The sequence below is a fragment of the Pan troglodytes genome, chromosome 9, assembly GCF_028858775.2.
Source record: "Pan troglodytes isolate AG18354 chromosome 9, NHGRI_mPanTro3-v2.0_pri, whole genome shotgun sequence".
In the NCBI taxonomy this organism is placed as follows: domain Eukaryota; kingdom Metazoa; phylum Chordata; class Mammalia; order Primates; family Hominidae; genus Pan; species Pan troglodytes.
In genome coordinates this window covers 10400018-10420064 of record NC_072407.2, presented here as the reverse complement: position 1 = coordinate 10420064, position 20047 = coordinate 10400018, and the positions used below count along the sequence as shown (strand labels likewise).

Sequence of the window (20047 nt, the reverse complement as noted above, 5' to 3'; positions counted from 1 at the left end):
TTCAGGAGGAAGCCAAATAATTTATTATTTCTTGAACAGTTTGGGTAAGGAAGGAGAGGGCAGGGCCACGGTCCTTAACTGGAAAGGGATGAAGAACCTTTTCAGTGCAGAACAGCCTGTTGGTCAGAGGTATGAGATTAGGCCTGATGGTATTTTCAGTGCTGATTGGGAAAGGGCATTGTGAGGTCAAACTAGGAGCATCCCAGAGTCAGTCCTGTGCCAGGCTCCATAGTCTCTAAAACAATCAGTGCCATTCATCTATGTGTGTGAGAGGCAGGTCAGCCCTTGTCAGAGTTCCCACTGTGTAGAAATAGTTCACTGCTAGGGACGCTGTGTCTCTCCAAGGTCAGTGTCATGTTTCTATGGGCCAGGCTCAGTCCCATATCAGAGGCATGCCTCCTTTCCCGTGTACTGCTCCATTCTTGTTCCTCTTGTGTCAGGTAAGCTACCTTTTCCTGTGCGTTGGGGTTAGTCCATGCTTTAGGTGTTGGTTTCCTGTGTCAGTTGTGGTTTGTGTTTTGTATGTCTGGAAGGGTCAGTGCATGTCATTTCCCTGCCTCAACCCCCACGGCCCCTCTACTCCTCAGCCAGGGCCCAGCGTGCTGATGGTGGTGTAGCTAAGCCTGGACAGCGAAGCAATGGAGGGAGTGGGAGGGTCCTCATCGGGAAGAGCCCTGGGGCGAGCTCGTGGAGGCCGGGGGCAGCAGCGAGCGCACGTTTCCAGGCAGGCCTGGCGAAAGCGACGGTGCATGAAGCAGTAGACCAGGGGGTTGACACAGGCCGAGGCATAGCTCAGCAAGTGAATGAAGGAGATAGGAGCACCCGAGAGTGCTCGGTGTGCACCCGGGCCATCAAAGGCGCGCCACGTGTTGGCACTATAAACTGGCAACCAACACAGAAAAAAAAGCCCAACGATCACCAGCAACATTCGCACCACGCGCTTCTTAGCCAGCAGCTTGGCCTGGGCGGGCCGGGAGCCGGATCCTGGCCCAGGAGCCGTCAGCGCCGTCAGCTCCAGGGCAGGCCGGGAACGTGGAAGTTGCACGTAGCAGCCATCGCTGTCTTCGCCAACCGCGCCAGTCTCAGGCCGGCAACGCCCGTTCTGGTGAACAGCACCTGAGCACAAAGGGTGGGCGGTCAGAGAAAAAGGCGAGTCCTCCCAATCTCCAGCCCAATCCCCACCTGACCTCCGCTCCCAGCTCAACTCCATTTCCAGCTTCCTTCTCACCTTCATTTTAGCCCCACCCACGCCAGCAGGCCCCGTCGCCCTCCAAAGCTCCGCCTCTCCCAGATTTTGCTCACGTGGTCCAGCCCCACCTGGCAGCCCGCCTTGGTTTCGGACCCTGCTTTGGCTGTCGCTGTCACTGTCACCGTCAAAGCGAAGCCCTAAGTAGAGCTCGCGAGAGATAAGCCCGTAGGCCACGGCCATAACCACACCCGGGATGAAGAACAAGAGCAGAAGCAGCAGTACGGACCTGAAGGCAACACAGACAGATCAGTCGGGTTTCTGTCCAGCTATAATCACAGACGGAGAAAAAGCCAAGGACTAGTGTTTCTAGGGCTGTGGCCAGGTACCTGAAGTAGGAGTAGGATTTGGGGGTGCCGCTGGGAAGGGAGAGAGAACTGGGGAGGGGCCCCAAACTGGAACTCCAGGGTGGTGGATGCAGAATAGGAGTTGGCGTGGTAATTCTCCGGGAAGCTGGAGGAAGATTCTGGGCAATGGTCCTAAGCATCTAATAGGGGTGAGAAAGGAATTCCTAGGATAGTTTATGGGCAAGCTCACCAGGTCTGGCGGACCCGCGCACTGGGCCAGCGATGCACGCACTGCAGCACACGAGGCCCCATAGGTTGCACGACAGTGTACACGGGGTAGGGCACCATGAGTAGTCCGGACAGCAGCCACGTGGCTACAATCACGCGAGCCGCGTGGGAGCGCGTCTGCCACACTCGTGCCTGCAGTGGTCGGCAGATGGCGCTGTACCGCTCCAGTGCGATGGCCACGAGGCTTAGCGTGGACACACTCACAGACACCCCTAAACAAGGGAAGAGAAAGGAAGGAGTCACCTAGGAAACCTGCACTACACAAGCATCAGTGGGACTTCCTCACACCCCTCCCTGCCAACCGGGGAAGACCCCTACATCCACAAGAGCTTTAGGAGGGGAGAGTGGCAAGTGGGGGTGGGGTGGTTGTCTCACCCACCCATGAGGTAGGAAACCGCCTTGCAGATGACTGTGCCAAAGATGAATGTGCCCATGAGATTGGGCAGGAGGGTGAAGGGCATGCAAGCCACAGCCAGCAGGAGGTCGCTGACTGCCAGTGAGAGGAGGAAGGCATTGGTGACAGTCCTCAGGCGGCGGCTCAGTCCCAGGACCACGATGATGAGCACATTTCCTCCAACGCTCATCAGGAAGATCACTGCGTAAAGAGTGATTCTAATGGCCAGCTCCAATTCTGGGTAAGAAAAGGGAGAGGTGGCAGTAGGGGGTCAGCCTTCATTCAGTCAAATCCCCCTCCTTCCGTCTTATCCCCAACCCTCACTACTCAGCCAGATGCCTACATTCCCCACCGATGAACTGCTCAGTAAATGGTGAACTTGAATCCTTTAGCCTTCTAATCCCTTGAGGTTTGGTTAAATTGGCCCAACTCTGCCCTTCCTTAAGAAAGCCTGTCTCTTCTCAAGGTTCGTTCCAAATCTTTCCTTCTTTCTGCAGACAAACTTCTTAAGAGGATATTTGTGTCTTCTCATTTACTCTTCATTCCATTACAATACAATATTCTGTGCCCTATCAGTGCATACTTCTTCCCAAGTACACTAATCTTTAACTGCTAAATTCAAAGGTCCTTTCTTAGCCTACTCTATTTGACCCCCCTAGAGTATTCTACACTGTTGACAACCCAGTACCTTTTGAATCACATCAGATCATGTCTTTATTCTCTAAAAACAAAAGCAAAAAAAAGAAAAAAACCTCACTTACTCTCTACTGTCTGCAACCCCTCAGAATATCATCAAGATCCTCCCAGAAGGGACCTCTTTCTCTCCTCCCAGAAGAGACCTCTTTCTCTCCTCCCAGAAGGGACCTCTTTCTCTCCCACCCCCTCCCTGTACTGCAGGCATTTAAGCAAGCCACTGGATGACTCAATTTCTTGCATGCATCATTTGCACCTGTGACTCTCTCCCTGCTCAAGCGGGTTTCTCAGACTGGAATACTCTTTTACCAAACCCTCCTCACAACTTCCACCCCTCATCACAAGCTTATTTTCTGTATCTGGTGAATTCCTATTCATCCCTTGTTGGTCAAGACTCAAATTGACTGCTACTTCTTCTGTAAGGCCCTTCTGTAAGGCCCTTCTACTCTCCTCTTTCTCTGACCCATGCCTGTTTCTTACACAACTATTACAGCCTATTTTACTTCTGCCTTGTATTTTAATTCTCTCCAAACATTCATTCTCACTCTATAAACATTTACAGAGGACTCCCTTTGTGCTAGGCACTGGGGACAAAGAGATGAACATGACAAGATCCCTGCCATTTGAGAGCTCACAGTGGGGAAGTAAACTCAGATACATAAACAGATGTGATAAGGAGTGAAGCTGAAGGATGTATAAGGTGCTGTTGGAGCTCATAGGAGGGACACCTGTGTGAGGCAGAGGGGCTGGGAGGCTGACCCCATTCTTTTGTGTCATTGTCTATTAAAAGATGGATTAATCTTTGGACCACCACATCACAGCCAAGCAGATTTAGATAAAATCGAATTGGATTGAACAGGACTGAATTACTCACACCTATGGCCTCAGCATGAGAGGGATTAGAGCTGGAAGGTAGAGAGGGCAGGGGACAGAGCCTCCTAGATTGCAGAGAAGGAAAGCCTCAAAGCTGCAGCCCTCTCTTCCAGAGCCCCACACTTTGACTGATTCTCATTTTAGCTCCCAAATTGAAAACTACAGCCATGCACTGAATAACGATGTTTTGGTAAATGACACATTTCATATATGATGGTGGTCTCATAAGATTGTAATGAACAGCTGAGTGCAGTGGCTTATCTTTGTAATCCCAGCACTTTGGGAGGCCAAGGTGGGAGGATCACCTGAGGCCAGGAGCTTGAGATCAGCCTGAGCAACATAGCAAAGTCCCATCTCTACAAAACATAAAAAATTAGCTGGGTGTGGTGACACATGCCTATAGTCATAGCTACTCAGGAGTTTGAGGCAGAAAGATTGCTTGAACCCAGGAGTTCAAGGCTGCAATGAGCTATGATAGTGCCACTGCACTCCAGCCTGCACAACAGAGTGAGACTCTGTCTCAAACAAAACCCAAAATAACAACAACAAAAGATTATAATGGAGCTGAAAAGTTTCTATCACCTAGTTATGTTATTGTAACACTGCAGCATAATGCATTATGTATGTGTTTGTGGGGATACTGGTATAAACAAACCTACTGTGCTGTCAGTCACATAAAAGCCTAGCACATACAATGATGTACATAATACTTGATAGTGATAATAAATGACTGTGTGACTGGTTGATGTATTTACTACATTATACTTTCAATCATTATTTTAGAGTATACTCTTACTTATTTTTTTAAAAAAGTTAACTATAAAGCAGACTCAGGCAGGTCCTTTAAGATGTATTCCAGAATAAAGCACTGTTATTATAGGAGATGACAGCTCCATGTGTGGTGTTGCCCTGATGACCTTCCAGTGGGACAAGATGTAGAGATGGAAGATGGCAATATTTATCCTGACCCTGTGTAGCCCAATGTGTGTGTTTGTGTCTTGGTTTTAACAGAAAGGTTTTTTTTTTTTCTAAAGTTAAAAACAGAAAAATGCTTATAGGATAAGAGTATAAAAAAAGAAAATATTTTTGTATAGCCATACAATGTGTTTTTTGTTTTACACTGTGTTATTACAAAAGAGTCAAAAAGTTTATAAAGTAAAAAGTTACAGTATGCTAAGTTTAATTTATTATTAAATACATTTAGTGTAGCCTAAGTATCTAGTATTTATAAAGTCTACAGTAGTGTACAGTAATGTCCTAGGCCTTTACATTCACTCACCACTCACTCACTGACTTAGCCAGAGCAACATCTACTCCTGCAAGTTCCATTAATGGTACGTGCCCTATACAGGTGTATGATGGTTTATCTTTTATACTGTATTTTCACTGTACCTTTTCTATGTTTAGATACACAGATACATAACATTGTGTTACTCTTCCCTACAATATTCAGCACAGTAATATACTGTACAGGTTTGCAGCCTGGGAGCAGTAGGCTATACCATATAGCCTAGGTATGTAGTAGGCTATACCTTCTAGGTTTGTGTGACAAACACTCTATGATGTTTACACAATGAAATCACCTAATGATGCATTTGTCAGAAGGTATCCCCATCATTAGTTAATGCATGACTGTATTTTCTCATAACAAAAACCAATTTATTTAGAAATTGTGGGCATCAAATAAATGCTATTTATAAAAACTTCCAAACCGAACTCAGCAGTAACATTCTTTGCTCAAGACCACACACCTGATAAGGGGCTGAATCAGAATAGAAGCCAAATCCCTGATCCCTAATGTGCTTTGCCTCCTACTGTTTGTTCCTGCAGTACTCTGTTATTCATCATACTACCTCCATGTTTTTTGTTTGTTTGTTTGTTTGTTTTTGTTTTTGAGCTGGAGTTTTGCTCTTGTTGCCCAGGCTGGAGTGCAATGTCATGATCTTGGCTCACCGCAACCTCTGCCTCCTGGGTTCAAGCGATTCTTCTGCCTCAGCCTCATGAGTAGCTGGAATTACAGGCATGCACCACCACGCCCGGCTAATTTTGTATTTTTAGTAGAGATGGGTTTCTCCATATTGGTAAGGCTGGTCTCGAACTCCCAACCTCAGGTGATCACCTGCTTTGGCCTCCCAAAGTGCTGGGATTACAGGTTTGAGCCACTACGCCCGGCCCATACTGCCTCCTTCTTAATCAAATCTCAATCTAAATGCCTCTTTCTCCCTCTCTCTATACTCAACCATGGCATTTTTCACTGTATTAGTATGTATGTAATTCTCTGTCTTCCCCACTAGACTAGGAGCTTCTTGAGGACAGTGGCAAGGTCCATCTCGCTCTCCAGTATATCCCTAGCACTCATCCCTAGCACAGAGGAGGCAGTCAACACATGCTTGTTAATGAATCTTGGATGATTCTGTCTTTCAAGACAGAAGTGCACCTGCTTTCCCCCTCCTCATCCATCCATCATCTCTGCAGAGGTGCTCCAGCATGCCCTTTCTTCTTCTTCTTTGCCTCTGTCTTTTTGGAGACACATGTTGGAAGGTCCTTGTGGGGGTCAGTGAGAGGTTATGATTTCAGATGCGTAACTTTTGTTTTTTATATGCAAACCATCTATATTTCCTTTAGAAGCTGGGCCTCTCTCTGTAAGGAAGGATTACAGAAGGCTTATAGGTGACAAAATTTGAGGGGAGTAAGTGTGTATGGTGGAGAATAAAGGACCTTTAGGAGGGAGACCTCTGTCAGAGAGGTCCTTGGACTCAGAAAAGAGCTGGTGGTTTATCTTGGACTCACTGTTTCTCCTCCAAATCCATTGTCCTCCCACCCCCAGCCTCCACCTCTTTAATCTTTCTAGTTCCATTATCTTGCTTACATCTGCCTCTGGATGTCTTTCTTCAACTAATTATTGATGCAATTGCCACACCTCAAATTGGTACAGTACTGTGAAGCATGAAAAGCAATTTCTCATTCATTCATCCAGCTGATGTCCCATGTGTGTGCCCTTGAACTTGGCTAATTGTGATAGACCATAAAGATGGAGCTAAATATTACCCTTATAAAGTTCGCCATATGCTTGGGGACTCCTGAAATTTATAAGACAAAGTCCCAGTAAAAATGACCAACAACTGTGCAGTGTTCTGCTGTTTTACTGGACATTCCTAGCTATTATCTTATTTCCAGCCACCACTGTCTCCACAGGTCTTTGCCGTTGAACAGTTCAGAAATGTGAAAAATTCTAATTAAAAGCAATTTTAGAGCCAGGAGTTTGGGGAGGCAGAGTGAGGGATAAATAGATGAAGTACAGGGGATTTTTTAGGGCAGTGAAACTATTCTGTGTGATACTGTAATGATGGATACATGCCATTATACATTTGTCAAAACCTATAGAACCATACAACACAAAAAGTGAACCCTAATGTAAACTCTAGAATTTAGAGAATAATGTATTGATATTGGCTCATAAATTGTGACATATGTACCACACTAATGTAAGCTGTTAATAATAGGGTAAATTCTGTGTATATGTGTGTTTGTGTGTGTATGGGCACTCTGTAATTTTTGTAAACTTAAAACTGCTCTAAAAATAATCCATTAGTTTAAAAAGTCATGCACAAAATAAATCAGAGTTAGACTTGTATGCGTGTGTGTGTGTGTGTGTGTGTATTGATGTGTGTTTGCATGGTGGAATATGAGTGATGACAGTGGCTTCAGTGACTAGGAAACAGGCTTGGGTAGAAGGATGGGAGATAGCACCTGCTGGGGTACATCCACAAGTGCCTTGATAAGTCTACCCGTGAGCATCATCTCATCATCTTCCTGGGGATGAGGAAAACTGGCATCAGACCAGGCGACTCAGAAGATTGGGACAGTTCAGTTCTTCTCCTGGTGTTTAGAAGATCTGTATTTGTTCTGTCTAGATAATGGCAGAGAAGAATGAGCGCAAAAATCCAGACAACGTGACATAAAATGAAAACCAAGACTTTCTAAGGAAAAACTCCACAGAACACTGAAGCTGCTGATGCCTTAAATTCTGCATTCTACTGGCATGTTTGATGTGTTCACCCGTGCACAGAGACATCAAAGTAATACCCTTGTCTCTATGATAAGCAGGGATCACATCCAACTGACTGTGGGTAGTGGCTGGGTGAATGGGGGAATCCACATAGTGGGTACTGAGGGAGCAGAAGTGATATGCAAGGGTGTGTAGGTAATATCAGAGTGAGTGTTGGGCATACTTTAATCTTTGAAATAGTATATGGGTAGGTGAAAGTCACGCTTATTTCCGTGGGACATATCTGGAGAATGGTAACATCTATATGCTTATAGGTAATATCCGATTGAATATGGCTTACATTTAAGTTTAGATAATATCTGAGTCACTGTAGTAACATTTGAAAGAGCAAGGGTTAATATCCAACTCTCTGTAGATAACATTTTGTAGGTAACATCTTCAGGAAGCATAGATTACATTCAGAGGTCTACTTGTGAATAGTGGAATATCCAAATAATGATAGAAATTGCTGACTGAGCAGAAGTAATATCCAAGTATATATGGGTAGTATTTGAGTACAGATGTTAGATGTTAACATGTTAACTAAATTAAGATGTTAATCTGGGCCAGACATGGTGGCTCATATCTGTAATCCCAGCACTTTGGAAGGCTGAGGTGGGCAGATCTCTTAAGCCAAGGATTTAGAGACCAGCCTGGGCAACATGGAAAAACCCTATCTCTACAAAAAATACAAAAAATTAGCCACTTGTGGTGGCACATGCCTGTAGTCCCAGCTATTTAGGGTGTTGAGGTGGGAGGATCACTTGAGCCTGCGGAGGTCAAGACTGCAATGAGCCATAATCATGCTACTGCACCCCAGCCTGGGCAACAGAGGGAGACTGTCTCAAAAAAAAAAAAAAAAAAAAAAGATGTTAATCTGAGTAAATGAAATAACTGAGCACCTGAGTGAATGTAAGTAATATTTAAGCTTTTGTGGGTATTATCTGAGTATGTGAGAGTAATATTTGTAATTTTACGGGTAGTATCTGGGAAAAGCTTACTTAAGTGAGCATAGGTAATATCTGATTGTGTGTGGATAATAATAAAATGAAAGTGAGTAGTGTTTGATGGATGAGTAACACCAAAATGACTTCGGACAATATTAAAGTGAGTGTGGTAACATTTGTCTTTCTGTGGGTACTATCTGAGTGAACATGGGTAATACTCAAGTCTGCATGGATTATATAAGGAGAATAAAGTGGTAACATCCAAATTCCTATTGGTAACATTGGAGTGAACCTGGGTAACCTATGCATCTGCAGGGATAATATCTGAATGAGTGTGGCTGACAAGGTCTCTGTGTGTAATATCTGACCGGCTGGGTAACATCCAAATGTGTGAGGAGCATTTAGATAAGTGAGGCAAATTTTTGCACCTGTGCTCTGAATTGCGTCACATCCCGCTTTCACAGGGAATCTTCTCTATTGACTATCCCCTTTCTTATCTGCACCTTCAATCTTCCTCTCTCGGCCCAATCACCATCAAACATTTTAAAAAGCTCTTGTTTTAAAATGCGTGCACACACACGCGCACACACATAACAAACCTATGCACATACCCACTCCCCCCTTCCTCAATCTCATGCTATTTTTGGCAATATCCTGCTTTTCTTTCTCTCTCTCTCTCTTTCTTTGCCTACCAGACTTCTTGAAAGTTTTGGCTGCATACCTTGGTTCACTTCTCATAACTCCTTCTCTCACCAGTCCAATCTTTAACATACCATAATCAAGCCTCAATACCTACAACTCCTAAATATTTTCTTGTTATTGAATGTGAAGGATGCTGTTCTGACTGTCCTGTTTTTTATTTATGTAACTTATGTCAATAGCATTTGATATCACTTACCTCAACCTGCTTGAAACTCTCTTTTTCTTGCTTTCTGGAAGGGCGTAGCTCCTGCCTTTCTGATGGTTTCATCTGAATCTCCTTCATAAATTCTCCTTTCTCTGCCTGGCTTTTAAATAATGGTCTTATGCAGAGTCTTGACCTAGGACCTATTTTCTTCTCATTCTATTCAAAATTTTATGATTTTAACTATTCTTGGGGCTTCTACGTCCTGTAGGCAAAGACCTTCTTCAAGTCTGTATTTCCACCTCAGACCTCTCCTGTAAGTTCCAGACCCCTGGATTCAACAGCTTACTAGGTAACCTCACCTGGATGCCCCACTAACATTTAAACTCAATGGGTTCCAAACTGAATTTATAATTCCCTCTTCCAAACCTGTTTCTGCTGTTTTGTTATCTTTCTCATTGTATACAATTGCTATAGCACCAATATCCATTCAGTTGTCCAAGTTAGAAATCTGAATGTCATCCCTTGGCCTCTTCCATCCTCTCTGCTTCTAATCTGTTGATTCCATTTCCAGAAGAGGCTCTCAAATCTATCCACCTCTCTCCATCTCCCTTGCCATTACCTTAGTCTCAGCTAGCATCATCTTTCACCCAGAACAGTGTAATATAGTAACCTTCTAAAGTATCCCCCTGCCTTCCATCTTATGTCTTCCAATCCGTTCTCCACATTATAGAACTAATCCTGGTAGTGCTACCGAATCTTTTAGTAGTTCCTATTGCCCTCGGGATAAAGTCCACATTCCATGGTCAGGCCTAGCAGGCTCTCTGCAAACCCTCTAGGCTGGTCTCCAGCCTTTCATTCTTCCCTTCTTAAGATATATGTTCTAGCCACTCAAAACTATGTCACAGTGGATAAAAGTGCCATGAATTCAAACTTTGAGCTTTTTATACATCTTGTCCTTTTATTTGGGATGCTTTCTGCCTCTTCTGCCCATTCACTTGGCTGGCTCTCCCATATGTGTGTGTGTGTGTGTGTGTGTGTGTGTGTGTGTGTATATATATATATATATATATATTTTTTTTTTTTTTTTTTTTTTTGCCAACAGGAAGCTTAGAGCCAGCCTCCCTAATTTTTTTTGACTTTGTAGCTCATTTCCTCAAGAGGCCAACTTTAATTTTCAAGGAGGCTAGGCTGGGCTAGAGGTGCTCCACTTGTGTTCCCACTATCTTTTCCCTGTCAAGGCTCTTCCACTTTGTGCTGCAATCCCCTGCTTTTCTGTCTCGCCCATTAAACTTTGAGCTCTGTGAAGTAGGAATTGTGTCGGTTTTGTTCAACTTACATTCCCACTGCCTAGCACAATCTCTGGTTCAATAAATATTGGCTGAATGACAGAATCCAAGTGTGAGTGTGTAACAACTCGGCTGAGAAAGCATAGATTATTTCGTGGGGTAAATAAATACTTGGATTACAATTTATTCCAACTTTCCCTTCTTGAGTTTAGAAAAATTTCCTTCTGCTTAACATTGCTCCTTCACCTAGAATCCCACTCCTTCCTTTTCTGCCCACTCAACTTCAAGACCCAGCTCTAAGGTTCTAGCCTCTGTGAAGTTCTTTTGGTGCCCACAGTTTAGACCCTTTCATGGGACTTCCATTGTGTCTGTGATTTTTCCATTTGCTTGGTTTCTCTCTGCACTTGGCTATGGGCCATGAGGGTCCAGACTGGGTCTAGTTTGCCCTGTACCCCCAGCACCTAGCCTAGGGCTGGAGAGAGAGCTTGGAAGATAGCTGGAGACATTACTTGCAGACAAAGACAGAGGGCACAGAGCCTCGAAAGCTCCAACTAGGGAGGCAGAGGGGTTTGAGAAGGAGTGAAATGGAGGCAGGCAGCTCTAAGGAGCATCCCCTAGTGTCCAGCCTAATTCAGATTTGAGGATCTTTTTTGGGATGGCTGGGGGCTGGGGTGTCAGATGTGATCACAACTTCAGCTTCGCATTCAAGCTTTCCAGAGTGCTCCCTCCCTCAACCAGCCCCCTTCTTTTCCCAATCCTGCCTTCCTTTCTTCCTTCCCTTCTCTGTTGTGGCTCTGTGAACTGGATGTAAGAGGGAAAAGGAGATCTGCAGGGTTGGCAAGAGGAGGTCCTTGCCTTCTGACTGGTGTCTAGGAGGGGCTGCGTGTTGGGGAAGGGGCTGTGCTTTGGGGTGAGCAGGGGCTCTAGGTGTAATCAGGGGACCAGGATGTGAAGGAGTTCCGACCAGGTGGTGTGAAGCTATGATGAAGTTGTAAGCTGTGGGGGTGAAGGTGTGAGGGGAGCTGTTTGGGGGCTGAGGGAGTACTATGAGGGGCACGGTGTGGGCGTTTGAGGAGGTAGTGTGGAGCTCGTTGGGGGGACTCTATTAGTGTTCTGGGGTACAGTGAGAAATAGCTTGTGGAGGGGGCTGAGGGAGGCACCCACCTCGTGTCCCGGCTCCGCGAATGCGAGGGGGCTCGCAGCTGAGGTTGCCCACACTGCTGCTGTTGAGGAGAGGCGCCCCCGGGCGGCACAGGGAAGCCCCCGGCCCGGGTCCGGTTCCCTGCACGCTCCGGTTCAGCTTTAGCAGCTCCATGGCCCCCGCCGAGCCCGCCGCCTTACTCAGCTCGACCCGGCGGGCTCCCACCGCGGCTCCACCTGCTCACGCTGCGATTCCGGCTCAGGCTCCCGCCGCCCTCCTCTCCCTCGCCCCTGCCCCGCCTGGTCCCCGCCCCCAGCCCAGGCGCCTGCCCTCCACTCTCCCGCGGCTCGCCCCGCCTGGGTTCCCGTCCCTCCGCCAGCCTCTGTCCCACCAGGTGACTGTGCACCCCCTCCCTGGCTCGGGAGTTCTGCCCCTCCCTGTGCGACTGTCCTCCAGGCTCGCCCCCTCCCTAGATGTGTCCCGTCTCCTCTTAGAGATTTCTCTCCTGCCCACCTCTCTTTATCACCCGCCCCCACCCCCGATTCCCAGGAATGAGAGAAAGAGAGAGAGAAAGATTGAAGACAAGAGTATTGGCAGCGTAGGGGGAGGTTTCGGGAAAGGGAGGGTAGGAGGGGTTGGGTACAGACGGCTGCCACGGATCCAACATCTTTCTCTGGTGTATCAGGGAACGTGGAGGTGGCGTTGGAGACCAGGTCTGCGTGCGTCACCTGCTGAGGCGCGGATGCTTTAGTCTGAGCCTAGAGCCGCATTTACCATACTGTGTTGCAGTGGCCGCAGTGACCGTGACACTATTGCTACCGTAGTTCCCTGCAGCTCCTCGCTGCGGGACTGGGGTAGCTCCTGCATCTGTCTCCGCACCCTCCATCTCCTGTCTGAGGCTTAACACTCAGGCTTGCACTTAAGGGTCCCAAGGAGCCCTCCACAGCTGGGCGGGAGTGGGGGTGGGGCCGGGGCCGAGATTTGGCTCCAGGGAAGCCTTGCCAGGGAAAAGGGCTCCCGGGAGGAAGCTTCTGACTTGAGTGTTGAGGGCAGTTGGGGGTGGTGGCAAGCACTGACAAGGATAAACCAGAGTAAGGTGAGGATGGGATATAATTCTAACGCCGGCCCAGCGCAGGCAAAAGAGAAGGAGAAGGTTGGTTTTCTCCACCGTCTCTAGGCAGCGCCCACGCCCACCCGACACGCTAACGCTCCCTGTTTGCTCTCAGTGCAGGCAGAGCTGCCTGTGTAGGGTGTCAGGTTCCCACGAGAGGGGGCTAGAAGGGGACTGGGTCACTGCGGTGCAGCGGGAACAGGGCTGAAGGGTGCAGGACTGAACTGGATTCAGCTTCTCGGGGCAGGATTTGCCTCTTCTACTATTTCAGCCCTGCTCCCTATGCATTCTCCTATCCATTCCTTTTCTTCCCCAGATTCCTATCTCCAGATTCCTATCTCCAGATTCCTATCCATTCTTCAGATTCCGGATGAACTCCAATACGATGTGAAATTCTTCTGACCCCCAGCAGTAGCTGTAAGAGGTGGGGGGCGGGCATCAGTGGAAGAGCAAATTAGAGAATGGAGTCTGGCTTTATGGGGGATTCAGCAGGCCCTTATCCAATTAATCTTTTGGAGAGGACCTGGTTCAGCCAGCCCTGAGTTTATAGGGGCTGAAGCATTGAAAGAGAGTTGAAAGACAGTTTATGCCTGAGATGTCATCAACTGCTCCCCCTTTCCTTCCTCCTGGTACTGCCTGTCTTGCCCATCAGAGAGCCTGGACCAGAGGAGCTTGATTTGCTATTTGTTCAACTCCAGCACAGGTGGGGCCTCAGATAACCTGCTCAAGTTTTCCCACATTGGATGACAGTACGATGAGGAGGGAAGGGAGCAAAGGATGTAAGGGAGAGGGGAGTGAAAATAGAAATAGATGGACATTCACTTATTTAGCAAACTATGCCAGTTCTAGGGGTATGCACTAGTTGTCCAATATAGTTTGCCCCTCAGTAGCACCTACTCTAGTGGGATTTTCCCAAGTAAGCCAATGATTGTAATATATGGTCGTTAAGTGCACCCACCAGGATGTACAAATCAGAAATTTAGGAGTTATTATTGATGCCTTACTCCCCTATGCTCCTTCACCCCTGCGCTGGATGCTGTGATGCAGAGCCCAGAACCCTCTGCAAAAATGGAGGATTTATTTTCCAGCTGTGGAGAGTGCTGCTAAAAGATGGCCCTCAGCTGTCATAACCCTTCAGGAGTTGCCTAAGCAGAAGAAAGCCAGCTCATCCAAGGTTATGCTCCCTTTCTTGGGCATTCTATATCCAATGACCGATCAGCACAGAGGTATAAAAGTTTAATCCCCTCAACCCAGTGGTGGACAACTCTGAAAGATGTTCACACCCCTAGAACCCTTCATATGGTTGACTGAGGTCTTTGCTGGGACTGAATTACTGCTCAGCTTCTCCTTTTGCCCAATCCTATTTTCATCCTCTCTCTTGCACAGGTGTTAACTCCAAGAACGCTCCTTAGTAAACATCCTCCACAGTAATCTTTGTTTGAGAGCCTGCTTCCTGGGGAACATAACTACATCACTCCCATATTGAATCAATCACAAAGTTCTGTTCATTTTAGCTACTGAGTGTTCCTTGAATCTGCCTGCTTATATGTCCACTGATATTACCCTACTCTTGAACCACACTCCTAACCTCCTAAATGGGCCACCACATTTTACTGATGCCTCTCTACATCTATACTTCACCTTAAAGCCCAAGTACTATGCTCAGAATACAAATCTGACTATCCCACTCTTTTGACCTTTGCTTTTGGGAATGAGAAAACATATTAACAGAATTTAGAAAGCCTATGTGGCCTGGCTCCCGCTTACCTCTCTAGTCACATTATTTCAAATCACTATGAGTCACAATGATTCTTATTCTCTCCACTGTAAACACACTAGCCTTTTTTTGGTCACTCCTTCTTTTTTCTCTTTTCTTTTTCTTTTTTCTTTTCTTTTCTTCTTCTTCTTTTTTTTTTTTTTTGCTATATGTCCTTCAGTTGCATGACTTTTCCATATGCTCTCTGGAAGCTTCTTCTTTCCTTCCTTACCTAGTTAACACTTACTCATCCATCTGATCTCAGCTCAAGCTACGATTCTTCAGGGATATTTCCCCTGGCTTCCTCTCCTTGGGTAGGCAGAATTAGAAGATGACCACCAATGACTGTCACCCTTATATAATCTTCTTTTGTGTGTGGATGGACCTGTGCATATGATGAGATACTACTCCCACAATTATGTTATATGACAAAAGGGATTTTGCAGATGGAGTTAATTCTACTAATCAGTTGATCTCAAGATAGACAGATTATCTGGCTAGTCCTAACCAAGTCACATGCGTCCTTTAAAAGCCAAGGGTTCTTTTTTTCTTGCTGGTAGCAGAAGAGGAAATCAAAGAGATTGGAAGAATGAGAAGAATTCAACACACTGTTGATAGCTTGAAGATGGAGGGGATAATGTGGCAAGGAACGCAGGTGGCTGTTTTCTGGCTCGAGGGTGAAGGAGGGCACGGGACAAGCCCTCAGAGTGGCCTCTAGTTGACAGCAGTCTCTAGCTGACAGCCAGCAAAAGAACAGAGACTTCAGTCCTCCCCCGAGTCTGTAGAAGAGAATTCAGTCTGGCTGAAATCTTGATTTTTTATACCCTGAGCAGAGAACCCAGCCACACTGTGTAGACCTCTGGCCAATAGATCTGTGAGCTAATAAATGGGTGTTGTTTTTAGCCACTACATTCATGGTAATTTATTACAACAGCAATAGACAAATCATACACCTTCTATCTCATGAGGCAGCAAATGCAGACTCTTGCAAGCCATGCAAGGAAGAATTGGGAGCATTGGAAATTTGTTAAGATTTAGAAAGATTTGGAAAGATTGCAGTGGAGTTAGTGTGGGGAGCAACTTAAAAGGTGGGACCAATTGGGAGTCTATGACAGTAATTTGGGTGAGAGATGGTAGTGGCTTGACCTAAAGTCATGGACGTAGTGGAAAAGATTGATCTAAGACCTATCTAGGAGGTAGAAACAGAATTTAAAGATAATTTGCATGTGGAGGGTGAGAAAGAAGGATGAGATAAAAAATGAATAAGGTTTCTGGTAACTCAATATAAACTATTTGATGATCACCTATGATGTTCAAGGCACATTACCTGTAAGTACATTTAATCCTCATGAAGAACCATGAATTTAGGTCCAATATTGTTGATCACTATTTTAGATGAAAAAACTATGGCTTAGAGAGAGTTTAAGTAACTTGCCCAAAGCCACAAAGCTACTAGGTGAAAGAGCCAGAATTCAAAGTCAGGGATTTTGGAAATCAGAATTCAGTTGTTCATACTGTGCTGCTTAGAATGAGTAGATGTCTTACCAAATTTCTCTGATTACCTTCTTTCTCTCATTTTACACAATATTGTTTTCAAATTTTCTTGTCTCATAAAATCTCTAATTTCCTCTCCCACCCTGACACACACACACACACACACACACACACACACACACACACACATGCACACAGACACACAGACACAGAGCATTCTTCACTCTCAACCTAGACTCCAACTTCATAGAGAAAATAGTAACTAGCACAGAGAAACTCCCACCATCAAATCTGTTCTGTTTTGGACATATTAAGTTTCAGACGTCTATTAGATACCTAAGTAGAATTCCATTAGGAAGCTAAATATACTGATCATATAGGAAGTAATGCAAACCACAGAATTAGAGTGTGTAGAATAAGAACAAATGAAGGATCAAGTCAGACTTTTAGAGGTCATTATTAAAGACTGGATAGAGAAAGATGAGCCTGCAAAAGACACCAAGAAAGAGTAGACAGAGGGACAGGAGGAAACCCAGAGAGTGAAGCATCATAAAAGCTAAAAGAGAAGAGGTGCAAGAAGAAACTGGTGAACTCATTCAAATGCTGCTCCTGGGTAAGCAAAATGAGGAATGAGAAATGTGGTCCAAAATTAGTAACCTGGAGATCTTTGGCAACCTTAGAAAGAGCCATTTTAGTGAGGTTGTTGAGGCAGAAGGCAGGGTAGATGTCCTGAAAACTGAATATGATGGGAGGAAGTGGAGTCAATGACTTCAGACAAGTTTTTAAGAAATGTAGTTACTAAGGAAAGGGGATAGAGCTGCAAGAGGATGTCAAATGAAAGATTTTTTTTTTTTAAGATGGGAGGACTTGAACTTTCTTTTCTTCCTTTCTCTCTTTCTTCCTTTCTTTCTTTCTCTCTTTTTCATTTTTTTGGCAGATGGAATTACTCCAATATATAAAAAGACTAAAGATACAGGAGAATGGTTAATTAATAATGCAAGGTTCCTGAGAAGTCAGGGATGTATGCAATCCAGAGCGGAAGTGGAGGATCCTAGCTTTTGATTGCAGTAGAGACTCAACTGTAAGAGGAAATTAGTAGAAAAAGATGATTATAGATGAAAATAAGTTATGGCCTACAAATTAACCGCTGCATTTCCTAGACCTTTTTGCAGCTAAGTGCAAAAAATGCACATTATGACTAGGTAGTATCTGTAGGTAGAAGTGATATGTGCAGCTTCCACATCAAGGTCTTAAAGGAGAGAAATGGACCTTCTCTTCCTCTTTGCCCCTATGGGAGGGCAATAGGAATGTAAATAGGAAAGCAAGCCACCTTCAATCATGCAGTGAGGGTAACATATTAGGGATGGCAGAGTGACAAAATGGAAGGAGTCTGGGTCTCCTATACTCTCAAACCATTTTATCATCCCTGATTCTTCTGCATGAAAAAGAAACTGCAGTCTTAACTCGTTACAATTTTTTTTCTCTATTGTCATGGCAACCTAACCTGCATCTTAACTGAGACAGTTGTTTGTAGATTTGGTAGGGAGCTGCTGTCTGATAGTTTTTATTTTTGCTATGGAGTTGGAGATCTGGTTATCAGAGAGTGGTGTGTGTGTGTTTGTGTGTGTGCGTGTGATGAAAATTTTTAGTAGTCAAGATGGTTTAAGAAAACAATATATAATGGGAGAAGGGAAAAGGAGACCTGAGGAATGTAGTGAAATAATAGGAAAATACTGAGGGCCCACTTAAGGGTTGATGACTACAAATTTCTAGTGGGATCAATTTCTCAGCAGAGCTCAGCTGGTTGGATGCAAGCAAGGAGAATGTTGATGGTTCGGTTCATCCCAAGTTGGAATTTTACCAGATGAATGGAATGGCAAAATAAAGGGACAAGTGTGAAAAAATGGGCCATAAAATCTCAGCTGGACATGGAGAAGAGAGAATTATATTCCAAGGGTCTGGCTCCTGCCCTTGTTATTGTATTTGGAGATAGGGCCTTTAAAGAAGTAATTAAAGTTAAATAAAGTTATAAGGGTGGGGCTAGAACTGTTGTCATTACAAGATGGGGAAGAGACACCAGATATCTTCTGATCCACCATTTCCCTCATCCCCTGCCACCCCTACCCTCTGCAAGCCACACACAGGGGAAAGACCATGTGAGGATGCTTTCTGCAGGCCAAGAAGAGAGCCCTCACCAGAAACTGAATGTGTTGGTACCTTGATCTGGATCTTCTAGGCTCTAGAACTGTGAGAAAATAAATTTCTGTTGTTTAAGTCATCCAGTCTGTGGTGTCTTGCTGTGGCAGCCTGAGCTGACTAATACATGTCCCTTTCTCCAGTAGTTTCTCAGACTTCTCGTCACACTACTGTCATTACTTACTTTCTATCTTTTGTTTACTCTCACACCCAAACACTGGCTCTAGCTGGATGGTCATACTTGGCTTCAGGAGTCTCAAATATCTTATATTTTCCTTGTGGATGCCAAGTTTTCATCATCTTTGTATCTTGCTCATATTCTCCCCTCTAACTAAATGCAGATGGGTTATGGAAGGTGAGGGCTAGGAGATGGCATGTGTAGATTGATTTCAAGATGTTTTGTAAAAGGGAAAATAAAAAACAAGTAGTAGCTATAGTGAAGAAGGGAGGGGGAGCAGAGGATGGAGGGGAAAGGAATGAAAATGTAGTGCTAAAAGGGTATAACTCATTTCTCGAAATCATGAAATTCCATCTATACTTCCTTTGCTAGACATAAGCCAGCATTTTGGAGAGAATGGGATATCTCAGGGCAAGAAAATAGGGATGCTTTAGATCAGAGTAAGGAAGGAATTGCAAAGCCAATATGGGCAAAGGCATATGAAAGAGACTTGGACCCTTGTCCAGGAACAAGTCAGAAAACTAAGAGGTCAAGGAAGCACGTGCAAGAGGTCCTGAAGTAGGCCCGGGCTCAGTCCTGAGGGAATCTGTCTTTCTAACTCAAGCTTTGACCTGCCAAGGTTGTTCGTTATTTGGTTTTAGTTTTGGTTTTGGTTTTTTAGAGGGGGATTTTGGACCACCTAGCTTGACTCTTGTAGCTAGAACAATTTACTTTCCCTTTTGGGAAGTCTCAATCTCCCATGGTACTGCCCCATTGGCCCAAATGTGGGCACATGATCCTTCTTTCAATACTCTATATCACAACTGAGATAAGAGGGGAACATTTAAATAAAACTTCAGTAAATATTCATGGGAAACAACCGCAGAGAGCAGAACATACTGCCTCATGCACAGTGCCAGATAAGCTGCTTTATAAGGGACTGCTTATTCTAGGTAGCTTGCAAGGTCCACAAAATATCAGTGCTTTAACCAGGAAACCCAGTGTTTACATTCCCAGTAGTGTGAGGGTCATGTAATACGCTCTGCCTCCAGCACTCCTGGTTCTGACGCACACACGTGCAGCTGAGGTCTGGTGCTAGGAGAGAAATCAGCTACAGTTTAGTCCTTGGGGTGCCCAGCTTGCCCTTTTCCCCATTGGCTCAGCCCCGCCCTCTGTGTCTGATTAGGCCACCTTCTCCTTATATCTTTCAAGGCCTTCTGTTCTCTGCATTTCTATGACGTGCAGACTTGCTTCTGTGCTGAGCTCCTGCCCACACATTCCCT

General features: G+C 45.2%; 1 protein-coding gene across 2 annotated transcripts; it reads right to left on the bottom strand.

Moving 5' to 3' along the window:
• On the bottom strand, positions 1 to 12315 carry CCKBR (cholecystokinin B receptor). Of its 2 annotated transcripts, XM_521813.7 has the most exons (5): positions 12074 to 12315; positions 2201 to 2452; positions 1784 to 2033; positions 1318 to 1475; positions 1 to 1116 (listed from the first exon to the last, which is right to left on the bottom strand). In XM_521813.7, the coding sequence occupies exons 1-5, from the start codon at positions 12222 to 12224 to the stop codon at positions 584 to 586; spliced, it is 1344 nt and encodes a 447-aa protein (XP_521813.2). In that variant the 5' UTR covers positions 12225 to 12315; the 3' UTR covers positions 1 to 583. The 2 variants fall into 2 exon arrangements, with proteins under 2 accessions (XP_521813.2, XP_009458080.1); XM_009459805.4 differs by having other exon boundaries at positions 489 to 1475.
• Between the last annotated feature and the right edge of the window lie 7732 nt (positions 12316 to 20047).